This window comes from Narcine bancroftii, chromosome 14, assembly GCF_036971445.1.
Source record: "Narcine bancroftii isolate sNarBan1 chromosome 14, sNarBan1.hap1, whole genome shotgun sequence".
In the NCBI taxonomy this organism is placed as follows: Eukaryota; Metazoa; Chordata; class Chondrichthyes; order Torpediniformes; family Narcinidae; genus Narcine; species Narcine bancroftii.
Window position 1 is genome coordinate 18,886,032 of NC_091482.1, and position 24,197 is coordinate 18,910,228.

General features: G+C 39.0%; 1 protein-coding gene across 3 annotated transcripts in view; it reads left to right on the top strand.

Moving 5' to 3' along the window:
* Window positions 1-24,197, top strand: part of usp32 (ubiquitin specific peptidase 32) — a 154,585-nt gene that overhangs the window by 64,938 nt on the left and 65,450 nt on the right. For all 3 annotated transcript variants that reach the window (XM_069910731.1, XM_069910732.1, XM_069910733.1), the window contains exons 5-6: window positions 847-1,006; window positions 22,066-22,197. In XM_069910731.1, the coding sequence (XP_069766832.1) occupies window positions 847-1,006; window positions 22,066-22,197 (292 nt within the window). The remainder of the gene's footprint in view (window positions 1-846; window positions 1,007-22,065; window positions 22,198-24,197) is intronic.

Consider the following 24,197-nt stretch of genomic DNA (forward strand, 5'->3'; position numbering starts at 1 on the left):
AATAATTTTCTGACTAGATTTTGACATTTTCCTCCTTGTGCATGAGGTCACCAACCTGCTGAAGCTGTTCTGGATTGGATCTTCAAGACCAATAGCTAATCCACTGGTCTTATTGGAGAGGGGGTGTTTGTCCTCTTGGAATGAGTTTACAAATAGTTCTGAACAGATTAAGAAACCCAATTTTTAAACTTTCAGGTTTAATTTCCCTACTTTTCATGTATTTCTTAAATTATCATTTAAATAATATACGACCATTGTAGCCATTCTTCTGAAATGGCCTTTGTGGTAAGAACATATTTTTCAGATTACCTGCCATCTCCCATTTAATTTATCTCAATAGAATTCGTTACACAACTTTTTAAATTGTTAAGCTTCTCAATCGGTTTCCAAAGGTGCTTTCTGAAGTATAAAGATCATAAACTATGATTAAAATACTTTGAATAACATTTTAAAATATTTTTAAAATGCACTTCAAATTTTATTGGTATTTCCCTTATGTTAACATGCATGTATATTTGATAGAATATCTCAATTAAAACTGAAACACAGCAGAAAGTATTTCTCAACTTGATCATTCAGCACTATTGAACTGATGCTATATGAATTCACAAGATCAATTCAGACACATTACAGATGTCTGTCATAGCTCAATACATCAGTGTACTGGAGACATTTCAAGACCAACACTGTTTTACTTCAGCATCCATAGGAAATAAAGGGTAATAGATCTGCTTACTCGCGTTAACCTTGCATTCTTCTTAAGTTCTGAATTTCAGTCTATGTATTGGTTATGATGTTCAAATTTTGTACAAACAGTTCTCATTTGATATTTTGGCTTTATTTTAGGGAGAAAGGGTAAATTATGAGAAGTTCAAGAATTGGCTCCTTCAGAATAAGGATGCATTTACATTTGCTCGATGGCTGCTGTCAGGGGGAGTATGTGTCACTCTTACTGATGACAGTGATACGCCCACCTTTTATCAAACTCTGGCTGGAGTCACTCATTGTAAGTACTTATGAAATTTGCTGACATCCTCATTATTTCCTGCATGCAAGGCGTTTCCTTTTTGTGAAGAGTCAATTTATCCGTGTTTGTCATTGCTGTATTTTAAGCTGCTTGCTTTTTCTGCTTTTCACTTCATCAAGCAGGAGACTGAAAAGGGCGTCAGTGTCTGATTGTGAGTCTAAGGTTGAGTTAAGTGAAGGAAAAATTTTATGTAATTTCCCCTGCAATGACATCAGAAATGAATGCACTGTCCACTACTTCTTGTGAATACTTTCACTTCTCATTTGTGATTTCATTGAAAGGGATCATTCTTATTCCACTATTTAAATATTAAAAACAAACATTTAACAAAATGTTTGCATATGTTGTATCTCAACAGATCAATTAACTAAATGCACAAAAATATGGGCACAGATCTGTTTGCACGTGGAAAAATGTCTCGTGGAAGTTTTGCTGTTACAAATTAACTTTTTTAATTTGTTCAAAATAGTAGAAATTCTGTGGACCACTTCAGTGAATCTTAATTTCAAACAGGATTTTTCAACCTGTTTGTCCACTCTGCATAAAATACTTATGAACCCATACTGATTGTGTTCTGTTTGTTAATCTTGAGACCATTTTGCTGGAATGTATTTTGAAATATCTCGGGCAAATTTAAAAAAAAATTTTGGGCATGTACTAGTGATCATTGTATTTTAGTACACTTTTAAAATCAAATTTTAAATGTTTCAAAATATACTAGAACATTATGAGGTATGAACTGTTAATATACAAGGCATGCAAGAAATTTAATATTCTATGTTCAAAAATTTCATGCAGAGTTCAAATTGATTAGAAAATTAACACACATGAATGCAAAAGGTTTTTTCAAATGAAAAAGTATGTACAGATATATGACGTTCATTATTAAACATGTGCGGTGTATCAGTACATTCGTACAGTAAGCCCCCTCCAAGTTGGAGACTCAAAAAGACACAAATTTGAGATTAAAAATGTTTGAACAGTAAGGGAGACATTAATAGATTTAGTGGTTGAAAGTACATTTTAAACAAGGAGAAAGATTGTAATTGACCTCCAATTTCTGGTAAAACATAGCAAATGAAATTCAACACAACAATGTGGGAGAAAATCACACCTCAGGGCATCTTTGTTCTTCCACACAATTTAAATTTGTATCATGCCACTTGTGTTCAGAATCATTAGGATTTTGAATGCATGGTCCAATAAGTGGTGAGAATCGATTCCATAGATACTACCAGGGATTGGATAAATATTTTAAGAGAATATCTGGGACTTTGGTGCATTATTTTTTAAAAGGAACGAGCATAGATTAGGCTAAATAGTCTCCTGTCTTGGTTCCCTCAAATACCTTGTCTCTTGGTCAATTTCAGAGCAGAGATTTTCACATTATGTAATTTTTAAGAGTTTTTAAAAAGATGTTTATGAATATTCTCTGTGGGGGACTTAAATTTTTACACTGCATAATCTGAAATAAAAATACTCAAACTTTATGCTGAACGATTATTTTTTCAATGCAGTATCTTATTATTCCAGATCTTTCTTTCTGACTTCTGTGAAGTTAGTTCAAAGGTGGATACAGGTTAAAAATAGTATATTTTATGGAGCAAAAACCAAAACGTGTTCACTCCATGAGCACCACCTGGAGACTCCCAGATCTTTCTAATTAAACATTTCCTTCCATATGTTCACATTTATACGTTGTCTTTTTGAAGAAGTTAATTCAGGGACAGTCACAAGTGATTTTTTAATATTGCACTTTATGGTAAAATAGCTTTGTGTCCTGGCGAACCAATTTGTACACTTCCTTTAGGTTCAATTTCATTTTAATTTGGCTAATAAAATTGCATATTGTATCCATATTGTAACAGTGGCCTAACTAATGATCTTACAAACTTTGTATTCTTGCCCTCCATTTATTTATGAAATTTGAAAGACTATTTTTTTTAAAAACAAATCTCTGAACATTTCGTTAATTATCATTCCTCCCGGACCCATGGAGTTGAACTGTATGAATTAACGGTGGGCTGTGCATGGATATTGTAGCTCTTTGCTTCAAATTTCAGGACTTGTGCCTTGTTAAGTAATTTGCCTCTGCATGGCTTCTTCATTGTCATGGTTCAACTACAAATGCACACCAAAGGAGTAGGGTGGGTATGAAATGTGAAAATACATTTGCCAATCTAACAATACAGTTCCACTTCCCTTGTATGCTGTTCATACTTTTTATTTAACTCACTGAAGAGGTAACAAATGATAGATTACATTTAGCCTACCTGTAGTTCTCTCCTTTAATGTGGTGTTCATAGTTGTCAGTTTTCTTTCTTTTCTTTGGCTTGGCTTCGCGGACGAAGATTTATGGAGGGGGTAAAAAGTCCACGTCAGCTGCAGGCTCGTTTGTGGCTGACAAGTCCGATGCGGGACAGGCAGACACGATTGCAGCGGTTGCAAGGGAAAATTGGTTGGTTGGGGTTGGGTGTTGGGTTTTTCCTCCTTTGCCTTTTGTCAGTGAGGTGGGCTCTGCGGTCTTCTTCAAAGGAGGTTGCTGCCCGCCAAACTGTGAGGCGCCAAGATGCACGGTTTGAGGCGTTATCAGCCCACTGGCGGTGGTCAATGTGGCAGGCACCAAGAGATTTCTTTAGGCAGTCCTTGTACCTTTTCTTTGGTGCACCTCTGTCACGGTGGCCAGTGGAGAGCTCGCCATATAATACGATCTTGGGAAGGCGATGGTCCTCCATTCTGGAGACGTGACCCATCCAGCGCAGCTGGATCTTCAGCAGCGTGGACTCGATGCTGTCGACCTTTGCCATCTCGAGTACTTGTCAGTGATGCATAACTAATAAACGTAGACATAACGCCAAGTTCTAAAGAACAGAGTTAGTTGCTCTGCAAATAAATTCATTCCACCCAGTAACTCTGGTCCTGCTGTTGTATCACTGTTTCAGTTGCAACCTGTATCTGAGTCTTCAATCTTAATTTTTCAAATCTGGGGCAGTCAACTGGAGTAAATTTTCATTAATAGTCGAAAAGGGTGCTTCGAAATATCTGTATTGAACTGTCGAACTCAAATCGAGCCCTCTTTAGGACCTCTTGTTTTGAACAAGATCTGGCTGGGCACTCGTTCTCTGGATTCTCTGTAAGGATATATGTGATGAATTTGGTTACTTTGGTGCACACTGAACTGTTGTGCAGCAAACCTGGGTTCTCATTCCCTTCCTGCTGGAAAGGAGACATGAGGGTAGAGACACAGGAGAGTGGAAATACAGGAATGGCCATTCCTAATCTATGCTGGTTCCCTCTTAAAAATAATGCACAGTCCCAGTTATTCTTGATTTGCATTTGCTGTGAGATATTTATCCAATCCCTGGTGGTATCTACGGAATCTATTCTCACCACTTATTAGACCACGAATTCAAAATCCTGAACCTTCTGAATCCGCCTCGGTACCTTCAAAATATCAAAGTCTACACCTCAGGGCATCTTTGTTCTTCCACCTTGTTTAAATTTTTATTTAAATTGTGTTTTTAGTTACTTCTGCAATTTAGCAAGACTAAGCAGGTTAACCAATCATTTGATTAAGCCAATATCTATTTACTTCTGCTTGGCATAGCCAGTGTGAAATTTAACAAGTTGTGATTGAAAAGTACAAGGTGGATACACTGTAGCTACTCGCAATATGACAATATGTAGTTTTCCTAAACAACTGGGCAGTTTAATACACATGAATTTATATAATTTTGTGATGTGGATGTTTACCACAAAGTTGACATTTGCCACCTAACCTGAATTGTTTATTAAGAGAAATTGAATGGTTTGCTTGGCAATTTTAGTGTACAATGAGCGCCAACCTCCATGTTGGAGACGGGCTGTATGGAGACAACATTTCTTGCTTGATTCCTGGGATTTGATTCTATTGTGATTGAAAGTTAAGATCTTTTTAAAAATGCTTAACCTGAAAACCAATCTGCTCTGGGAAATTCATGTTGGAGCTCTATTGATCATTTTAGAACTAGGTTATTCATTAGCTTTTCATCAAATAGCTTGTGACTGGGCATGTTAAGTTGGATTTTCTTTGTATTTGTTCTTTAAAGAGTTAATATTCCACTGCAGCAGATAATACAAATATATTCTGTTAACATTTGTGATTTTTTTAAAAAATTTACTTACACACACACACACTTATAAATGGGATCCCTCTCCTATGAAGTTTAAATTATTCTAAAAATGAGCCTTGATAAGCACCAGTATTTGTGTGCCAACAATGAGAAGCTGGAGAAATGCTGATTTGGGCAGAATCCATGGTCAGTCAACATTTCTTGTCAAAACGCTATTTCAAGACTCCAGCTTCCTTTTTTTGGCTCGAGATTTCAGCATCTGCAGTTCTTGTGTTTGATCAGTATTATAAGTTTTAAAACTTTTTGCCAAGAAAGGTGATGTGAAACGGTCAACATTTTCCATGAGCTAATGTAATTTGTCAAAATGTATGTGCAAATATCCTGTTTCAAAAACTGACAAAAATGTAAATGTTATTAAGATTGCACTTGAAGGGGTTTCCACTCTATAAAAGGTCATCCTTTGCATTTCTACCTCCCCACTTCACTTTCCTAATCTCTGCATTAGTGATTTATTGCTCCTGACATTTTTGATTTTTTTTTTGATGGAGGTTATTGACCAGAATTGTACTTTTAATTTATTACTTAGTCTGCCAAATCACTACAGAATTTTTTGTTTGTATTTTGTGTAAGATTAACAGCATTTTTTGGACCGTTAAAGTTCATAGAGAAAACTTTGATTTTTTTGTGCCAATTAATGAAATTGCTGGGGCAACTTAATCATCAGTCTGTCTTCATATCCTCTTAGTTCTTAGCTGTACTCTTAAGCAGGTGGATTTACTCCATGTAACCTTCTGAGTCTCATGATAGACTGCTTCATTTTGCTTCAGAAATGACGATAATTTAAATTTTTATAGTTTGAATTCTATTTATTGACCTCTGCAATTGGCTGACCTGTTGAGCTTTTGATATCCACTTTCATTTAAGTATGGGCATAAATGTTAGACAAATGTTATCAATGCAGGACAGATTATGGTCAGCCTGTTCTGCTGCCCGTCTGAAAGAATAGTGCCTACAGGTGGGTGAATAATTATTGGGAAGTAACAGTACTTCCAAAATATTTCAATGAAATTCAATTTTCTGTTGTGATACAAAGTGATAACTGGTTTTCTGAATAAAACACCATGCTAATGAATGCAACATTTCTATGTCGTTTGAAAATGTTAACAGTTTTGAACAAAGTATGTGAATAGAAATGCGAAGCAATTAGTTATTTATTTGTATAACCTTAAAATTTTATTTTTTAATAGTCTTTACTTTGCTCTTTTTGCTATCAGCATATCCAAGCTCTTTATTGAATATAGAAACCATAGAATGCTACAAGGCATTCAGCCCTTCTAGTCTGTGCCAAAATATTATTCTGCTCGTCCCATTGACCTGCACCCAGTTCATAACCCTCCAGATTTCTCCCATCCATGTATCTATCCAATTTATTCTTGAGCCCGCATTTACCATGTCAGATGGCAGTTTGTTCAACACTCCTACCATTCTGAGTGAAGGTTCCCCATAATGTTAGCCCAAACCTTGACCCTTTCACCCTAAAGCCATGTCCTCTTGTATTTATCTCTCCTAATCTAAGTGAAGGAGCCTACTCGCATTTACTCTGTCTATACCCCTCAAAATTTTGTAAACCTCTATCAAATCTCCCCTCATTTTTCTATGCTCCAAGGAATAAAGTCCTAACCTATTTAATCTTCTCTGTAACTCAACTCCTAAAGACCTGACAATATCCTAGTAAATCTCTGCACTCTTTCAATCTTGTAGTTAGGCAACCAGAACTGCACATAACACTCCATATTTGGCCTCACCAATGTCTTATATGACCTCACCCCAACTATACTTAATACTTTGATTTATGAAGGCTAAGATGCCAAAAGCTTTCTTTACAACACTGCCTACCTATGATGCCACTTTCAGGGAATTGCATATCTGCATTCCAAGATCCCTTTGTTCCTCCGCACTCCACTTACCATTTACCATGTATGTTCTTTCTTGATTTGTCCTTCCAAAATGTAATACTTTACACATGTCTGCATTAAATTAAATTCCATCTGCATGCTTTCAAAGGCATCACTGTCTACAATGCCTCCAATCTTAGTGTCATCAGCAAATTTGCTGATCCAATTTACCACATTATCATCCAGATCATTGATATAGACTGAGAAGCAGTCATCCACTACCACTCTCTGTCTTCTCCCATTCAGCCAATTTCGAATCCAGTTTACAACCTCTCTATGGATACCTAGTGCCTGAACATTCTAAACTAACTCCCACATGAGACCTTGTCAAAGACCTTACTAAAGTCCATGGAGACAACATCCACAGCCTTTCCTTCAATTACCTTCTTGGTAACACCCTCAAAAAACTCATTAAACACGACCTACCATGCACAAAGCTATGCTGACTATCCTTAATCAGCCCTTGGCTGTCCAATAATTGTATATCTGATCTCTCAGAACACCCTCCAATAATTTATCTACTACTTGCGTCAGGCTCACCGGCCTGCAATTTTCTGGCTTACCTTTGGGGCTTTTTTTTAAAAAAATGAACAACGTGAGCTACCCTCCAATCTTCCAGTACCTCTCCTGTGGCGAGGTAAATATTTCAGCCAGGGCTCCTGCAATTTCTACACTAGCCTCCCTCAAGGTCTAAGAGAATATCATGTCAGGCCCAGGGGATTTGTCCACCTTTTGTTTGCTGTAAGGCACATGTCATGAACATATATCACAAAATTTGTTGTTTGATTGTTTATTGCTATAAATTACATTTTTAAAAATAATAAAATGGTCCAAAAGAAGAGGAAAGTGGGGTAGTGTCTGACAAAGGGGGAAAAAGCTGTTTTTGTGTCATTGGGTGTTTGTCTTCTGGCACCTGTACTTCCTTCCTTGTGGTAGCAGTGAGAAGAGAGCATGGACTGGGTGGTGAGGGTCCAAAAGGATAAAAGTTGCTTTCTTGAAACACCATCTCATGAGGATGCCCTTAATGGAGAGAAGAGTAGTGCCCATGATGGCCAAGTTCATAACTTTCTGTGTAGTTTTTTCCAGTCCTGTGTATTTGATACCTCCATACCAGAGAGTGATGCAGCCAGTCAGAATGCTCTCCATGGTAGAAATTTGCTGGAGTCTTTGGTGACATACCAAATGTCCTCAAACTCCTCACAAAGTATAGCTGCTGGTGAGCAGCTTTCATGATTGCATCGACAATGAGGACCCTGGATAGATCTTCAGAAATATTGACACTGAGGAATTTGAAGTTCTTCACTCTTTTCACTATTGACCACTCAACAAAGACTGTTTTGTGTTCTCCTGATTTCCCTCCCCTGAAGTCCACAGTCAGTTTCTTGGTTTTAGTAATGTTGAGTGCAAGAACGTTGTTGTGACGCCACTCAATCATCTGATCTATCGCACTCCTGTATGCTTCATCATTGCCGTCTGTGATTCTGCTGATGGTGTCATTGGTAAATTTTTAGATGGCATTTGAATTGTGCCTTGTCAAACATACATGGGTGTAGAGCAATGGGCAAACACGCATACTTGAGGTGCTCCTTTTTGATTATCAGTGAAGTGGAGACGTTGTTTCCGATTTACACAGACTGATTTTCCCACGAGGAAGTTAAGGATCCAGTTGCAGAAAGAGATACAGACTCCCAGGTTTTGAAGCTTGCCGTACTGAGGGTATGATGGTATTGAAAGCTAAACTGCAGTCGATGTATGTGTTGGTGTTGACTCTGTGATCCAGGCCTGAGTGGAGAGCCGGTGAGATTGCATCTGCTATGGAACAATTGTGGCGTTAGATGAATTGCAGTGGGTCCAAATCTTAGATAAAACTTAATTGTGGTATGACCAGCCTAGTCATAGTCCATTTGAGTGCAGTTTACTCTGTTTTTCTTGAGTTCCAGAATAATTGATGCCCTTTTGAAGCAGGTGGGAACCTCTGACTGCAGCAGTGAGAGATTGAAAATGTCTATGAACACTCCAGCTAGTTGGTTGGCACAGATTTTCAGTACGTTACCAGGTAGGCCATCAGGGCCTGATGCCTTGCAAGGGTTCACCCTCTACTCTTTTGAAGGATGTTCTTACATTGGGCCTTAGAAACAGTTATCATGGGATTGCCAGCTTCTGTAGGGATTCTTAATGATACCGTTGAATTTTCCCTTTTAAAGCGGACTTAAAAGGTGTTCAGCTAATCAAGTAATGAAGCATCATATAATGTTAGACCTTGCCTTCTAGGATGTAATTGCGTGGAAGCCCTGTCATAGCTGAAGAGTTTCTGAGTCTGTTTCGCTTTGTATGGTTAATGAGTTCTGTGCCTGCAGCAACTTGCGTGCGCTTCTGTATTGCACATCGAGAATAATTTATCAGTGCATTTTATAGCTCTGAATACATATTTTAGAACTGAAAGGAGGAGAGTTTTTTTTTGCAATGGAAGGTCATTTGAAAATGTGAGCAAATAGGGTAAGTATAGATGGGCATAACTGTCGGTATGGGCAAAGTGGACTATGGTGGCCTATTACTGCAAAATAAGTTAATTAATCAAATGCCTGGAGGAAATTTTCAATTTAGAAATAGAAGAACTTCAAGTAGACAGAATTTTTGGAGGAATTGTTGCTGTTAGATCTTGTAAATGAAGACAATATATGAACAATGGAAGGATCATACTTCCAGCAGGTCGATATTTTGGGAAATCAGCAGATGATTTGAAAGTAAGAGTCTGTGGAACTTTGGAAAGACAATAGGATAAAAGCATACCCTCTTGCAACAAAATACATATGATCACTTTTCTGGGTGGATTTACAAAACTTTTTAGAACAAGTTACAGGTCTACTACTTCCATTAAGCCCAGATTTATTTCTATTCAGAAACGTAAAAGGAACAAGGCCCAAACTAAAATTAGCAGCGTATCAAATGAAATTTGTTAAAATAGCATTGGCATTAGTAAGGAAATGTATTGCAGTGATTTGGAAATAGGATTTATATATAGATATGGGAAAGTGGAATGCACAAATCCAAAGCTGTATCCTTTAGGAGAAAATTACATATAATTTGAGAAATAAATATCCTATATTTTTGCGAAGTTGGAGCCCGTATACACAAATTTTGGGTATAAATATGCGTCCTCTATTAAACGTTCTCCTTAAAATGAAAATGTTCATTGTGTATGGGGCGGGCGGGGGGGGAGTGGGATACCTTGAGCAATCCAAGATATTACATTATTTATTTCTATTTCTTTCTGTTTTCCTTTTTATACTATATATAAAATTCATGTATGCATATATTATTCTTTAAGCAGGGGGGGGGTTAAGGGATTGGGCAAGCGAGGGAAGGGGAGGAGTAATAACCATGTAATGAATGAAAATCTCTAGTTTGAATACGTTTTTATTGAATAATGATTTACTAATCACATCTATGAAAACATTTTAAAATAAAATATTTTTTTTTAAAAAAGACATATGGTCATTGATGAAGCAGTTCAAGTTAAGTTTATTGTCATCTGGTTGCACAAGTACAAACCAACAAAACCGGGTTCTCTGGTCCTTGCAGACACACATACCAACTAACAATACATATGCAGGACAAGTATATATATACAAATAAATAGTTTCATGAATATGAGAGTCTCAGATGGTTAGTGTGAGCGTTCAGCATTCTCATTGCCCGTGGGAAGAAGCTATTCCTCAGCTTGGTGGCGCTGGCTCTGATCCTCTATATCTCTTTCCTGACAGGAGCAGCTGAAAGATGCTGTGTGCGGGGTGGAAGGAGGTTATCAATGATTTTTGCGCGCCCTCTTCTGACAACAATCTTGGCAGATTATGTCAGTTGGGGGGGTGGGGGGGGTGCGCGGGGAGGGAGTTGACTTGCATCCAGCTCTTGTTGACATGGACAACTTTATAAATGTTAGAAGGAAATTGCAATTCAGAGCACTTGGTATTCCATGATGACCAAGTGGGCATTGTAGGAGGGAACAATGGAGATGAGGTAATGCCAACATTGTGAATGGTGGGGATAAAACCACGAGAAATCAGAAAATATGAGTCTCTACCAAAGAAGCACAGGGAAAATTAGACTAAAAGAAGTTAACTTCTAAATTTATTGAATTTATAGAAGTGGGTAGGACTCTTGAATCTAAAAGTAGACCAATGTTTCATATGTCTGTGCCCTTGGGTTACTTGGAAAAGATGCTAAATAAATCGGTTGCTGATGCACTACAGCCCTGCCCAGAACATTCTAACGTTACTGTTAAGTTGTGACTATATTCACATTTTATTGCAGAGGATATAATTATTTTTAATACTCCTCCAACTGGATTCAATTTTCTTTGACTAATGTGCAAAAAAAATACAGAACTAGGCAATGAATTCTTCACAAATGACTCCAAATTAAATATTAATTTGAATGAAAATTTGTATTGTCCTCTCAGATTAAGAGTTGGGTCATTTGGTTCCTGTGCCACAAACCATCATCTGACAATTTGACATTGTATATTTACATTGCTTTTGGAGAAATTCCTATTGAGTTAGTTGTTAAGTTTGTGTTTGAAAATCCTGATTCACACGCTTGTTTTAACTTTATTTTATGCACTGATCTAGTCAATCCTTGTATTTTATGCATTTTTATTCTCTCTGTTCATCAATGTTTATTTTGTCATTAACATCTTTAATATTTCTTTCAGCTTTCTCACGCCAAGTCCTAATAACATCGTTATTCCACTATCTTCAATTTGGCTGAGTTCTCTTTGCACATACTAATTTGGTTAAGCTTTTCTTGATGGGGAATGCTACTTTGTTGATATTAGGCTAGAAGAGATGGGAATTTGGCCAGAGAATGATCATTACCTTAGTAATTGTCAAACATTCTTTGCAGTTTCTGCCATCACCATGTGATCTCACTCACCATGAAGCACATCTTGCTCTTTCTATAGAGAATGTCTCTATGGGACTCTCTTGCCCATTCTTCACATCCTTCTCATTGCCCCCTCAATACCAACCCCTGTGTCTGCAGGAGATTATACAATTGCACCCACACCTCTTCTCACCACCATTTGGGGTGTTAAACAGTCCTTTCAAGTGAAGCAATGCTTAGTAAATCTGCAAGGGTCATCTACTGCATCCTGAGCTCTCATTATAGCTCCTCCACATGGGAAAGACTGAATGCAAACTGGGATATCATTGCATTGAGCATCTTCACTCAGTCCGCTGCCAAAGCATGGACCTCCCAGTGACCAACCTTTTTAATTTCACACCATATTTCCACAACAACGTGTCAATCCATGCACTTGAGCACTGCCAAATTGAGGCTAGCTGCAAATTGCAGGATCAGTACCTAATATTCTGTCTGGGCAAACAGATGGCACGAATGTTGACTTCACTGGTTTCTGTTAGGCCCCTCCCTTTCCTCTCTTTCCTTATCCCTCTGTTTCATTTCCTTCAGCTCCCCACTCCCTTCCCTCTCCATTCAGAGAGCAACCCCCTCTGCCTGTCACTTCTCAGCTGTTTTCTCTTCTGCCCTCCCACACATATCAAAAGGCAAGAGGACAGAGGTGGATATGTGTACCTCGCCTATTTCCCTCCTCTCCCCCACCTCTTTATTCAGGTGCCTTCCTGCTTTTTACTGACACCTTGACAAGGAGCTCAGGCCTGACTCCTATAGATGCTGCATGACCTGCTGGGTGTCTCTAGCTCTACAATCACAGTGTCTGCAGACTTTCCTGCTTGACTCTTTAATTTTCATTTGTTGTGTGTGTGTGTGTATATGTGTGTGTGTGTCTGAACCCTTCTCCATTAACAATGGCGTGAAGCAAGGCTGTGTTCTCGCACCAACCCTCTTTTCAATCTTCTTCAGCATGATGCTGAACCAAGCCATGAAAGACCCCAACAATGAAGACGCTGTTTACATCCGGTACCGCACGGATGGCAGTCTCTTCAATCTGAGGCACCTGCAAGCTCACACCAAGACACAAGAGAAACTTTTCCGTGAACTACTCTTTGCAGACGATGCCGCTTTAGTTGCCCATTCAGAGCCAGCTCTTCAGCGCTTGACGTCCTGCTTTGCGGAAACTGCCAAAATGTTTGGCCTGGAAGTCAGCCTGAAGAAAACTGAGTTCCTCCATCAGCCAGCTCCCCACCATGACTACCAGCCCCCCCACATCTCCATCGGGCACACAAAACTCAAAACGGTCAACCAGTTTACCTATCTCGGCTGCACCATTTCATCAGATGCAAGGATCGACAATGAGATAGACAACAGACTCGCCAAGGCAAATAGCGCCTTTGGAAGACTACACAAAAGAGTCTGGAAAAATACCCAACTGAAAAACCTCACAAAGATTAGCATATACAGAGCCGTTGTCATACCCACACTCCTGTTCGGCTCCGAATCATGGGTCCTCTACTGGCATCACCTACGGCTCCTAGAACGCTTCCACCAGCGTTGTCTCCGCTCCATCCTCAACATCCATTGGAGCGCTTTCATCCCTAACGTCGAAGTACTCGAGATGGCAGAGGTCGACAGCATCGAGTCCACGCTGCTGAAGATCCAGAATGGAGGACCATCGCCTTCCCAAGATCGTGTTATATGGCGAGCTCTCCACTGGCCACCGTGACAGAGGTGCACCAAAGAAAAGGTACAAGGACTGCCTAAAGAAATCTCTTGGTGCCTGCCACATTGACCACCGCCAGTGGGCTGATATCGCCTCAAACCGTGCATCTTGGCGCCTCACAATTTGGCGGGCAGCAACCTCCTTTGAAGAAAACCACAGAGCCCACCTCACTGACAAAAGGCAAAGGAGGAAAAACCCAACACCCAACCCCAACCAACCAATTTTCCCCTGCAGCCGCTGCAACCGTGTCTGCCTGTCCCGCATCGGACTGGTCAGCCACAAACGAGCCTGCAGCTGACGTGGACTTTTACCCCCTCCATAAATCTTCGTCCGCGAAGCCAAGCCAAAGAAGAAAGAATATATATATGTGTGTGTGTATATATTATATGAACTTCAGTTTTTCTACTGTGCACGAGGAGAAAACTTTTACTGTCCATTATTATATTTTGTGCTCATCTTTTTTTTCATTGTCTACTTTCACTCTTTTTATTGTTTGTTTCGTAGTTCTTTGTTGCATTTTAAAGTTCTCCCAATCTTCCAGTTTCCCACTGCTCTTGGTGACTTTGTATGCCTGAGGTTTTTGTCTGATGCTTTCCTTTATTTCTTGAGTATCCAAGGCTGGCTGCGCCCACCCTTGCAGTGAAAAACCTCTTTGAATGTCTTCCACTGTTCCTCAGTCGTCCCTCCACATAGCCTGTGTTCCCAGTCTACACTGGCCAACTCCTCCCTCATCCCTTTGTAGTTTTTTTTAAATCAAGACATAACAATTGGTTTTAGACCAAACTATTGTAACCTCCATTTGTATGAGAAACTTGATCATTCTGTAATCACTCATTCCAGGAGGATCCCTAATTAAATGATCATTGATTTTTACCTCTCATTGCACAGGACCAGATCAAAGATAGCATGTTCCCTTATAGGTTCAGTAATATTCTGTTGAAGAAAGCCATCATGTATACTTTCTATGAAGTCCTCCTTAAACTTACCTCAACCAACTTGATTCACCCAGTCTATGTACATAAAGTCCCTCATGATAAGTGCTGTTCCATCCGTGGTTTATTACCTGTGCCACTGAAATATTATTATTGGGTGCTTCTTGACAACTCCCATGGGTGATTTTTTTTTCTCTCTTTGCTATTCTCTTTCTACCCAAATAGATTAAACATTTTGCTCCTTAGATCTTACATCATCTCTCACAATTCCCCTGATCTCATCTTTAACTAAGAACACTACCCACCTCCCTTACTTTCCTGCCTGTCCTTCCTTGTTACCTCGTACTGTATTTAACAGCATATAGGGCTGGGTGGCATATAAGAATCACCCCTCCACCTCCCCAATTTTGGCAGGAGATTTAGGAAAATTTTGTTTTAATATACTTACAGGTAAGTTGGCGAAATGGGTTCAGCCTGCAAGGCCCCTTGTAGATGATGTGTGTGCGCCTTCACTCATCTCAATGGAAACCCTCCAGCCTTGTATGGCCAAGACCCCAAAGCCTCCTCACACATGAGCCACAGCAGCAACACCTCTTCCTGCCCTACCGCACGCCAAGACGCACGCTGCTTCCACCTGCTGATTGATTGACAGGCACACTGGGACCTGTGGGCGCGCGAGGGCAGGAGGGAGAGAAGCTGGTCCCCAGGGCAACAGAGAGGGCCCACTGTTGTAGGGAGCAGATGATCAATCGCATGCTTTGAGGGGAGCACTGGACCTCACTACCACCCCCCCCCCCCCAGAACAAATTGAATGAGGTGCAGGGATAGGTGGACAGGCCACTCGCTCACTGCCTCCTGCCCCTTCTCACCCCCCACCCCCCAGCTTAAGGATGAAATGAATTCCTGTCTTGAAATTGTCTCTTCAAAAGGAGAGTTATTGCAAAACTGTGTTTCACTTAATTTGGTTTGTGCAAGATTTGAATGTGAGCAGTGATAAATAAGAGAGGAAAACCAAGGTACTTTTGTAGGAAATCAATGAGATTTTAGCTTGGAAATTTTGTAAATTCACTTCCACATTGATGTTTTTGTTTCTTTAAATTGCTGGTGATGGAATTAAGAGCAGGATTAAGTGTCAAATATACTTTTATTTTGATACTTTGCAATCATGAGGCTGTTTTTAAAAGACTTTTTGGTATACATGGATATAAATTTGAGTATCTTACAATTTCTTGACAATCTTTATGCTTTCTCTGCTTCCATATTTATGGATTGCATAATTTCTCCTTTTTTCACTGGAATCCCACATTCTGGGTATTTCCAGCATTTTCTGATGTCACTTAGTGTTTTGAAGTGCTTGACAAATATTTTTGTAAAAGATCAGTGGACCACAGTTGACCATTGGTAATTCTTTTGTTGATACAAAAGTGCAACATGCATATCCTTTTTTAACTTTGCTATATAATGAAACAAGGTTAAGCTGGATGGTGAATATTTCCAAAATGGAAAGGAATGTTGTTATTTAGAGCAAATGATGACAGGCACAGTCTGTTGTAATATTGAAAAGGGCAAGAGACAGGAAAACTTTTTAATAAGGACATCAACTGGCAGAGGATTTTTTTTTTCTTCACATTTTCACAAATTCACATCCATTGAACGTGGGCATAAGCGGAATGAGTAGTTGCAGTTTAGAATGATCACATACAGTTAATGCACATTTAACTTAATGCTTGCCAGGGTTCAAAGAAATAAAATAACCAGAAATTCTAGTATAAAATTTGGCTTCAAATTGTGTGTCTTTTTGTTGGATGATGGGTAAGATTTGATATGACTCTCAAAGTTCTTCTCCATTTAGATGTTGCAACCACAGCCACTGAATGTGTAGACTCTATAACAGTGAAAGTGGCATCCTTTCTGTGACAAATAACAAACAAAACTATTTTAGTTTTTTTGTTAATACACAAAAGTATTAGAGAAACTCAGCAGATTCTGCAGTGTCAAGAGGAGACAAAGATATAAAACCAGAGTTACAGGCCTGAGATCTTCATCAACGTATGAGCAGAAAGCAGGCAGATGTCTGATTTAAAAAGGCAGGGAGAGGAGGACAGACCAACCGCCAAGAGGATGTTGATGGACGTGGATTAAAGGGCAGAAGGTAAAAGCTTAGAATTGATCATGGAGGGATGTATAGCTCTAAGTGTGCAGAACTGGAGGAAAGGGGACATAAGGATAGAGAAAGGGAGGCATAGCAAACAGAAACCAGAGAAGTCGACGTTAATGTCATCTCGTTGAAGGGTGTACAGACGGAATATGAGGTGTGGTTCCTCCAATTTGCAGGTGGTCTCAGATTGGCAATGCAGGAGAGACCATGGACAGAAATGTTGGCAAAGGAATGGAGCGGGGAATTGAAATGCATTGCCACTGGGAGATCCCCGCTGTTTCAGTGGACATCACAAGGTGTTCAATGAAGTGATCTCACAGTCAACTTCCAGTCTCTCTGATGTAGAGGATTCCACAGAGGGAGTATCAGATGCAGTAGTGACCTCTGCAGATTCATGTGAAATGTTTCTTCTGCTTCACTTGGAACTGCACCTCGTATTCTGTCTGGGCATCCTGTAACCAGTTGGCATTAGCTATCTTCTTTGGTTTCTGTTACCCAGTCCATTTTCTCCCCCCAGCCCCATCTCTCCCCTTTGTCTCCTTGCCTCTAGCTCTCCATTCACATAGATAACTCCCTCCCCTGATCAATTCTCTGCTTTTCTTTCCTGCCCTGCTATCTATGTCCACCTTTGGCCTCTTGGCTATTGGTCTGTGCTACTTTTCCTGCCCCTTCTTCCCCCTCTTTCCCCCCCAACCCACCCCCCCATATTTTTATTCAGGCACCTACCTGATTTTTTCTTCTACCTTGAAGAAGGGCTCAGGCCTGAAATGTTGATTATGTATCTTTAGATCATGTGGGACCTGATGATTTACTATGGCACCACAATCAACATCCACAGCGTTTGTAGATTTCCTTGCTTCAACTCATTTTAGAGCTTTAATGTGATTTGTAAATACTCAGATATTTTTCTAGCTATTGATACATTTATTGTGAATTTAAATATTGAGCTGGATGTGTTTAGCAGATTACATTAATCAAGGATATTAAAATTCTATGTGGAATTGTAAATTGTGATTTCTGAATTATTTAATAGAATATAATTTAGTTCAAATCTTTTTCTGGACTATCTCAAAAATAATGAAAGTTATTTAAAACTATATCTAAGATGCAGAAAAAATAAAATGATTGCAACTTTTTTTCAAGGTGGATTTTTTCATAAATGTTTTTCTGAATGGAAAATTGATTAATTGATGTACTTTTTGTGATTGTGGTTCAGTAAAGTGTCTTGTTGAACCTTATTATTACTAAGATTAACTTTTCCTTAAAGCCAGCTGGACAATGAGATTATACCCAGCTACATTCATGAATGCAGTCAACAGGGTTGAGTGTCTTCACATCCATTTTTTGTTCCAAGAAAATGTACAACTACAGGGAAGACATAAATTTCATTGACAAATTGGTTTGTGTGGGGGAGGGAGAGAGAGAGTTGATATAATTCATTAGACTCTAATACAGAAATGGCATGGAATGGATTTTTAAATTTTTTTTTAAAATCTCCTTTTTCTCTCCATGTATATTTCCTTCGGTAACCACCTGCTGTTTTGTAATTTGCATCAGAAAAGTTGGCAAGATTATCAATGACGACTATTTGAAGAGGCAAAAATGACAATCTTGTAATTTGATTTAGCTGATTACTTAAATATATGGATAAAAGGAAGCCATTGAGCCCATTGTGTATGTGCCAGGACTTGAATTTTAATTTTTTTTTGGAAGTGAGCTTCCTAAAGTACGCCATAACTGGTCAAAAAAATAGCTCCAGTTATTTCAGCCCAAGTTTCCCTTCTCCCCCACCTAAACATCTTCTTCTGTCTTCTGACTGGGGAATTACTAAGATGGCAGCAAATTGTGTGAGGTGGCAATGAGACGCATAACTCCTTTTACTTTATTTCAGGATAACTTTTTGCATTACGCAAAACTGCTCAATTCATTGCAACACACGAGGTTGTGGTGTTTTCCTTTTTTCTGCAAAGTTGCGTTTTTTTTTAAACTGTTGAAATCCATTAATCTTCATTAGAACTAAAATTCAAAACAAATTGGCAGTGGATTTTATTTTGATGTTAGTTGCTGGGATATCTTTGAGCATTCATTGCTATGCATTTCAAACTTTTATCACCCTTTTACAGCCCATCATATTTAATCCCACCTATTTTCTAATGCCAATGACTGGACATTTGGGGTTTTTCATTTTAAGACCACTGCACCTTGCAGAATACCACTGGGGTCTTTGTTAAAATTTAAACTGTTGTACTGTATTTTTCTTGCAATTCAAAGATTTTATTCTGTTTTCCTGGCTATCATTTTGTCACTTGGCAGTGATTTGCAAATTTCTTGCTTTTGGTGATACGAAGGCCTGCATGTAAATTCTCGAGGTCTGGATTTTTGGTGGCTGGAGGCTATTTGAGTAAGATTGGTGATGTCACTTTTTAAATCCATGCTTGACATTATCTTAAGTCTATATAATTTTTTTTACTCTTGCTCTTTACATAAATAAGTGATAAAACCATATCCGCTCTTGGTGCCTCCTATATTCTTGCTTGCTTCCCTCGAGATTTTGTTTTGTCTTTGAGCATGCCTAACCACCCATCCTCCTGCAAAATTGCTCCTGTTTTGTCTATTTCAGTGGGATTGCCCCCATGATTTCATGTTCTCTACTTTCTTTCATCTTTAGTTCTCACAAAGTTCCTCTTCTCTATCTGCTCCACTCATCAAGCCTGTTTTGAAGTATATACGACTAAAATCTGATAAAGTATGATCTGATCTTCTTTCAGCTAAACACTTGGGAAGGCTAAAGCAACTATTTTCAAACCCATCATGAACTTGGAACATCTTATTTATTTCTTCTCACTCATTTCTGGCTAAACAATGTTGAAAATTATAAAGCGAGAGTCTGTAACATTGTACATGAAGACCATACAAGGCGAGCCAGGCAATACCATTGATAACTCATTGTCTGCCTTGCGGCAAGTAAAATTTAAAGTATATCATGTACATTACATTTTTAATGTATCATCACATGACAATAAAAGGAACCTTGTTATCATTCCTGTATTACCTCAGTTCTGCTTCATCTAAAGCCAATCATAGGAGCTCTCATGCACATTTGTTTCCCAAGTGTACTGGTTTCAATGCCATTCTAGGTAGTCCTCTCTTTGCTATGTGCCATAAAACTATTCAAATCAAAATTCTGGCCTAGTATCCTGTCATGCTGTATGACCAGTTTCATGCATCACCATTTGATGTGTGTTGCCTTTTGCTTACCCAATGTTGCAAATTCTCATACATCCATATCCACCTGTTTATAGCAGCTCTGTAATTTGCTCTAGTACAGTGTTCTCAACCTTTTTCTTTCCATTCACTCTAAGTATTCCCTATGCCTTAGGTGCTCTGTGATTGGTAAGGGATTGCTTAAGGTGGTATGCGGGTGGAAAGAAAAAGTTTGAAAACCACTATTTTAATCATCCCTATTTGACTCGTTATGTGCACGGTTTCATAACTCCAAAGGAAATGGGCCAATGACAATTTTTCTCAAGCAAAATATTTCAGCAAAAATTGGGTCTCGAGCAGTGATTCTCAACCTTCCCTTTCCATTCACATACCATCTTAAGCAGTCCTTTACTTCTTCTTCTTCTTTGGCTTGGCTTCGCGGACGAAGATTTATGGAGGGGGTAAATGTCCACGTCAGCTGCAGGCTCGTTTGTAGCTGACAAGTCCGATGCGGGACAGGCAGACACGGTTGCAGCGGTTGCAGGGGAAAATTGGTTGGTTGGGGTTGGGTGTTGGGTAGAGCAACTATTTTTCTTGCAATTCAAAGATTTTATTCTGTTTTCCTGGCTATCATTTTGTCACTTGGCAGATTACCTGAAGTTGTGAGTGGAAATAAAAAGGTTGAGAACCACTGCTCGAGTATCCTCATCATTAGATTCTTTTTTCCCTTTACTTTGACTTTCTATGTCCTAATATTTGTACCAGTTTAGTCCCACAATGTAGAATTTTCCATGTATTGTCTCCAATTTTTAAAAGTAACCTCAAAAATCTTTTCCACCTGTGCATCTAATGATCCCATTGGCTAGGTAGCCATTTTTTGTTTGTGAATCATCTAAGAAGATTTTTTGAACATTAAAATCATAATGAAGGTCAATTTTCACAAGTTTAAGCTTAAATAAAATTGGACCAGTAGTTTTAGTTATTGAGTCATTGAATTTAATTTCAAGAAATGTACAGTAATGCATCACTTAACATCCACGATACGTTCTGTGAAATAGTATATATTATATGCTTAGCAAAGCTATATAGGATGCTGTAGTGCACCTGTATTGACTAAATAGCCAAGATACTGTACACATCTTTGGCTTGGCTTCGCGGACGAAGATTTGTGGAGGGGTAATGTCCACGTCAGCTGCAGGCTCGTTTGTAGCTGACAAGTCCGATGCGGGACAGGCAGACACGGTTGCAAGGGAAAATTGGTGGGTTGGGATTGGGTGTTGGGTTTTTCCTCCTTTGTCTTTTGACAGTGAGGTGGGCTCTGCGGTCTTCTTCAAAGGAGGTTGCTGCCCGCCGAACTGTGAGGCGCCAAGATGCACGGTTTGAGGCGATATCAGCCCACTGGCGATGGTCAATGTGGCAGGCACCAAGAGATTTCTTTAGACAGTCCTAGTACCTCTTCCTTGGTGCACCTCTGTCTTGGTGGCCAGTGGAGAGCTCGCCATATAACACGATCTTGGGAAGGTGATGGTCCTCCATTCTGGAGACGTGACCTACCCAGCGCAGTTGGTTCTTCAGCAGCGTGGATTATATTGTATATTAGCTAATGTATCTGGCAAGGAAATTTATGGGTTAAGTAAGTTAATACTGTAAAATACAGTATACATAATATAATACATTATAAATATACACTCCAGTTGGAATTTCCGAACTCTATTATAACCTTATGGGATCACTGACGTATATACAGTCGGAGGTTGCCTGAACTGACTTTATCCGGCGCATGAATGTAATTGAATTGAGTGAATAAAGCTGCAGAAACAATGATACAAGTTATTATTTTTTTAAGATTTGCTGCTGACATTACAAGGATATATTTTATGTTTTATGACCAACAATTTTTTGTTTGGTTTAAAAAAATTCTGATGTAGGTGTCAGGTACAAAAAAAAACGTGTTGCAAATCAAGAAAATGCTAGCCGATTAATTTTGATCTGACTAATGCTCTATCTATTATATGCTAATGTATTTGTTTCTATTCACAGTGGAAGAATCTGATATAATTGATCTTGAAAAACGATACTGGCTGCTGAAGGCTCAGTCAAGGACGGGTCGTTTTGATTTGGAAACATTTGTTCCTTTAGTTTCTCCACCTATCCATCCATCTTTAAGAGCAGGTAATAGAAGACGAGAGAGCAAGTAAATTGGACATGGATGACAGCTGAAATTTCCAAACCCAGATTTTGGCACATTAGATTTTAGTGTCCATTCAGATTCTATGATGTTTGCATGCATGTGCATTTGAGCTTGCAGTTGTAATTGATTATTTATTCCTGATTCAGATAAGGAAATGATTTTATTATTGGTGGGCTGTTTTGTTATTAATTACCATTCCTTGGATATTTGATGAAAAATTGTAAAAGAGATGGACCCAGAGGTGAATTCAGAATAGAAAAGAATGGTTGAAGGTAATGCAGGCAAAATTGTGCGACGGTGGGCAGTGAAGAAGCTGGGCAAAACAAATACTCTTCACTGTGACGGAAGAAGAAATGTGAGCGGTTAGTGACGATTCAGAGGCTCACTTTTCTCTTTGGTGGTGATGACAATTTGGAATAGAATATTCGTGTCTTTATTCAAATGTCAGGATCTGGGAATGTGTAATTATTCTTTGGACTGCAGAAATGCTAAGCTAAGGGAGCACACAAGAGGAAGGAGTTTCAGCTAATTAGGAAATGCAAATTTATTCTGAGGAGGACTTTAAAATGTGTTTGCATTCATAGATAGATGATACTTTGCTTCAGTGGGTTGTACAAAGGGCAATGTTTTATTTGAACTTAACCCCCCCCCCACCCCGAGTGTATCTTTCTCCATCTCTCTGTCTCCTTCAGCTCCCCACCCCTTTTCCTTCCCTCTTCTATCAGAGAGCTACCCTCTCCCCTATCACTGCTTTTTCTTCCCACTTCTACCCTCCCACCTGTATCTATCTATGACCTCTTACCTGTTCGTCTGTGCTCCTCATCTGCCCCTTCCTTCCTCCTCTCCTCTGCTCCCCCTCTTCCCCCCCCCCCAACTTTTTATTCAGGTACTTGTCTGTTTTATTTAACATACTTTGACAAAAGGCTCAAGTCTGAAACATTGGTTCGTCTTTTTTCCTTTTGAAACCTGAGTTTCTCCAGCACATTTGTGTATCGCATGCTTTGTTCACAACTTTAATATAATTGGTATATTTTCCTCTTCTGAGATAATACCAGGAAAGAATAAAGTGTTTGAATTTATTACTTTCATGGCTTCAGGCTTAAAGATTTTGCTACAAAAGAGGTATTTTAAAAGTCTAATTTCTCCCAGTAGCACACCTGCAAATCAATGCACACTTAAGGCAATGAAATAAAAACAAAATCTTTGAGTATTTTGTTGTTATGCGGTTGAATGCTAAATATTGGGATGAATACAGGATAAAGTATTTTAGTTATCTCTGGATAATGCCATGGAGTCTTTTGAAAGTGCAAACAGGCATTCGATAATGGAGCCTCACAGAAAGACAAGTGAAAGAGCTCAGTGAGTATGGGACTTGGGGTCAATTGATTTTCTGCTCAGATGAAGGTCTGTGCCAAGATTTGTGCTCAGTAAATAAATGGATAGTGCACAATTCTAGTATTTTTAATGTTTTGTTCAGAAGCAAAGAATCCCCTTGTTTCCATCACCTTTGTGATCGTCAATGATCATCCACTTGGGATGTTTCAAGTATTTCTTGTAAGTGCAATGGAAGGGAGTGAAAATCTAATTCCTTCCTTTCATTTTCTGAATCAATTATTATTTGATCGTATTTACTTCTCAAACTTCGGCCCGATTTGAGCTGTTTCATAACATTTCCTCAAATTGGTGTTTAGGAGTGCCATCTTGTCTATTTACTTATTGCTTACGCCCATGTCTGTCCATTGGTGAGGTGTTGCGATGATGCAATGTACGTCTGCTAGACCTATTATCCTTCTGTTTATTGCCATTAATCTCATTTAGCTAGTTTCTTGTAAACTTGGCATCCCTTTTCCCAAACTCCTTTATCTCTGTCCTCATAGATTTGTGTCATCTGTTCCTGTTTGATAACTGTCTAAAGAGAAGCTGGAGGGTGTCTGAAGGTCTGTCAACATCAATTGATGGAAATGGTTAGCCAGCATTTCTG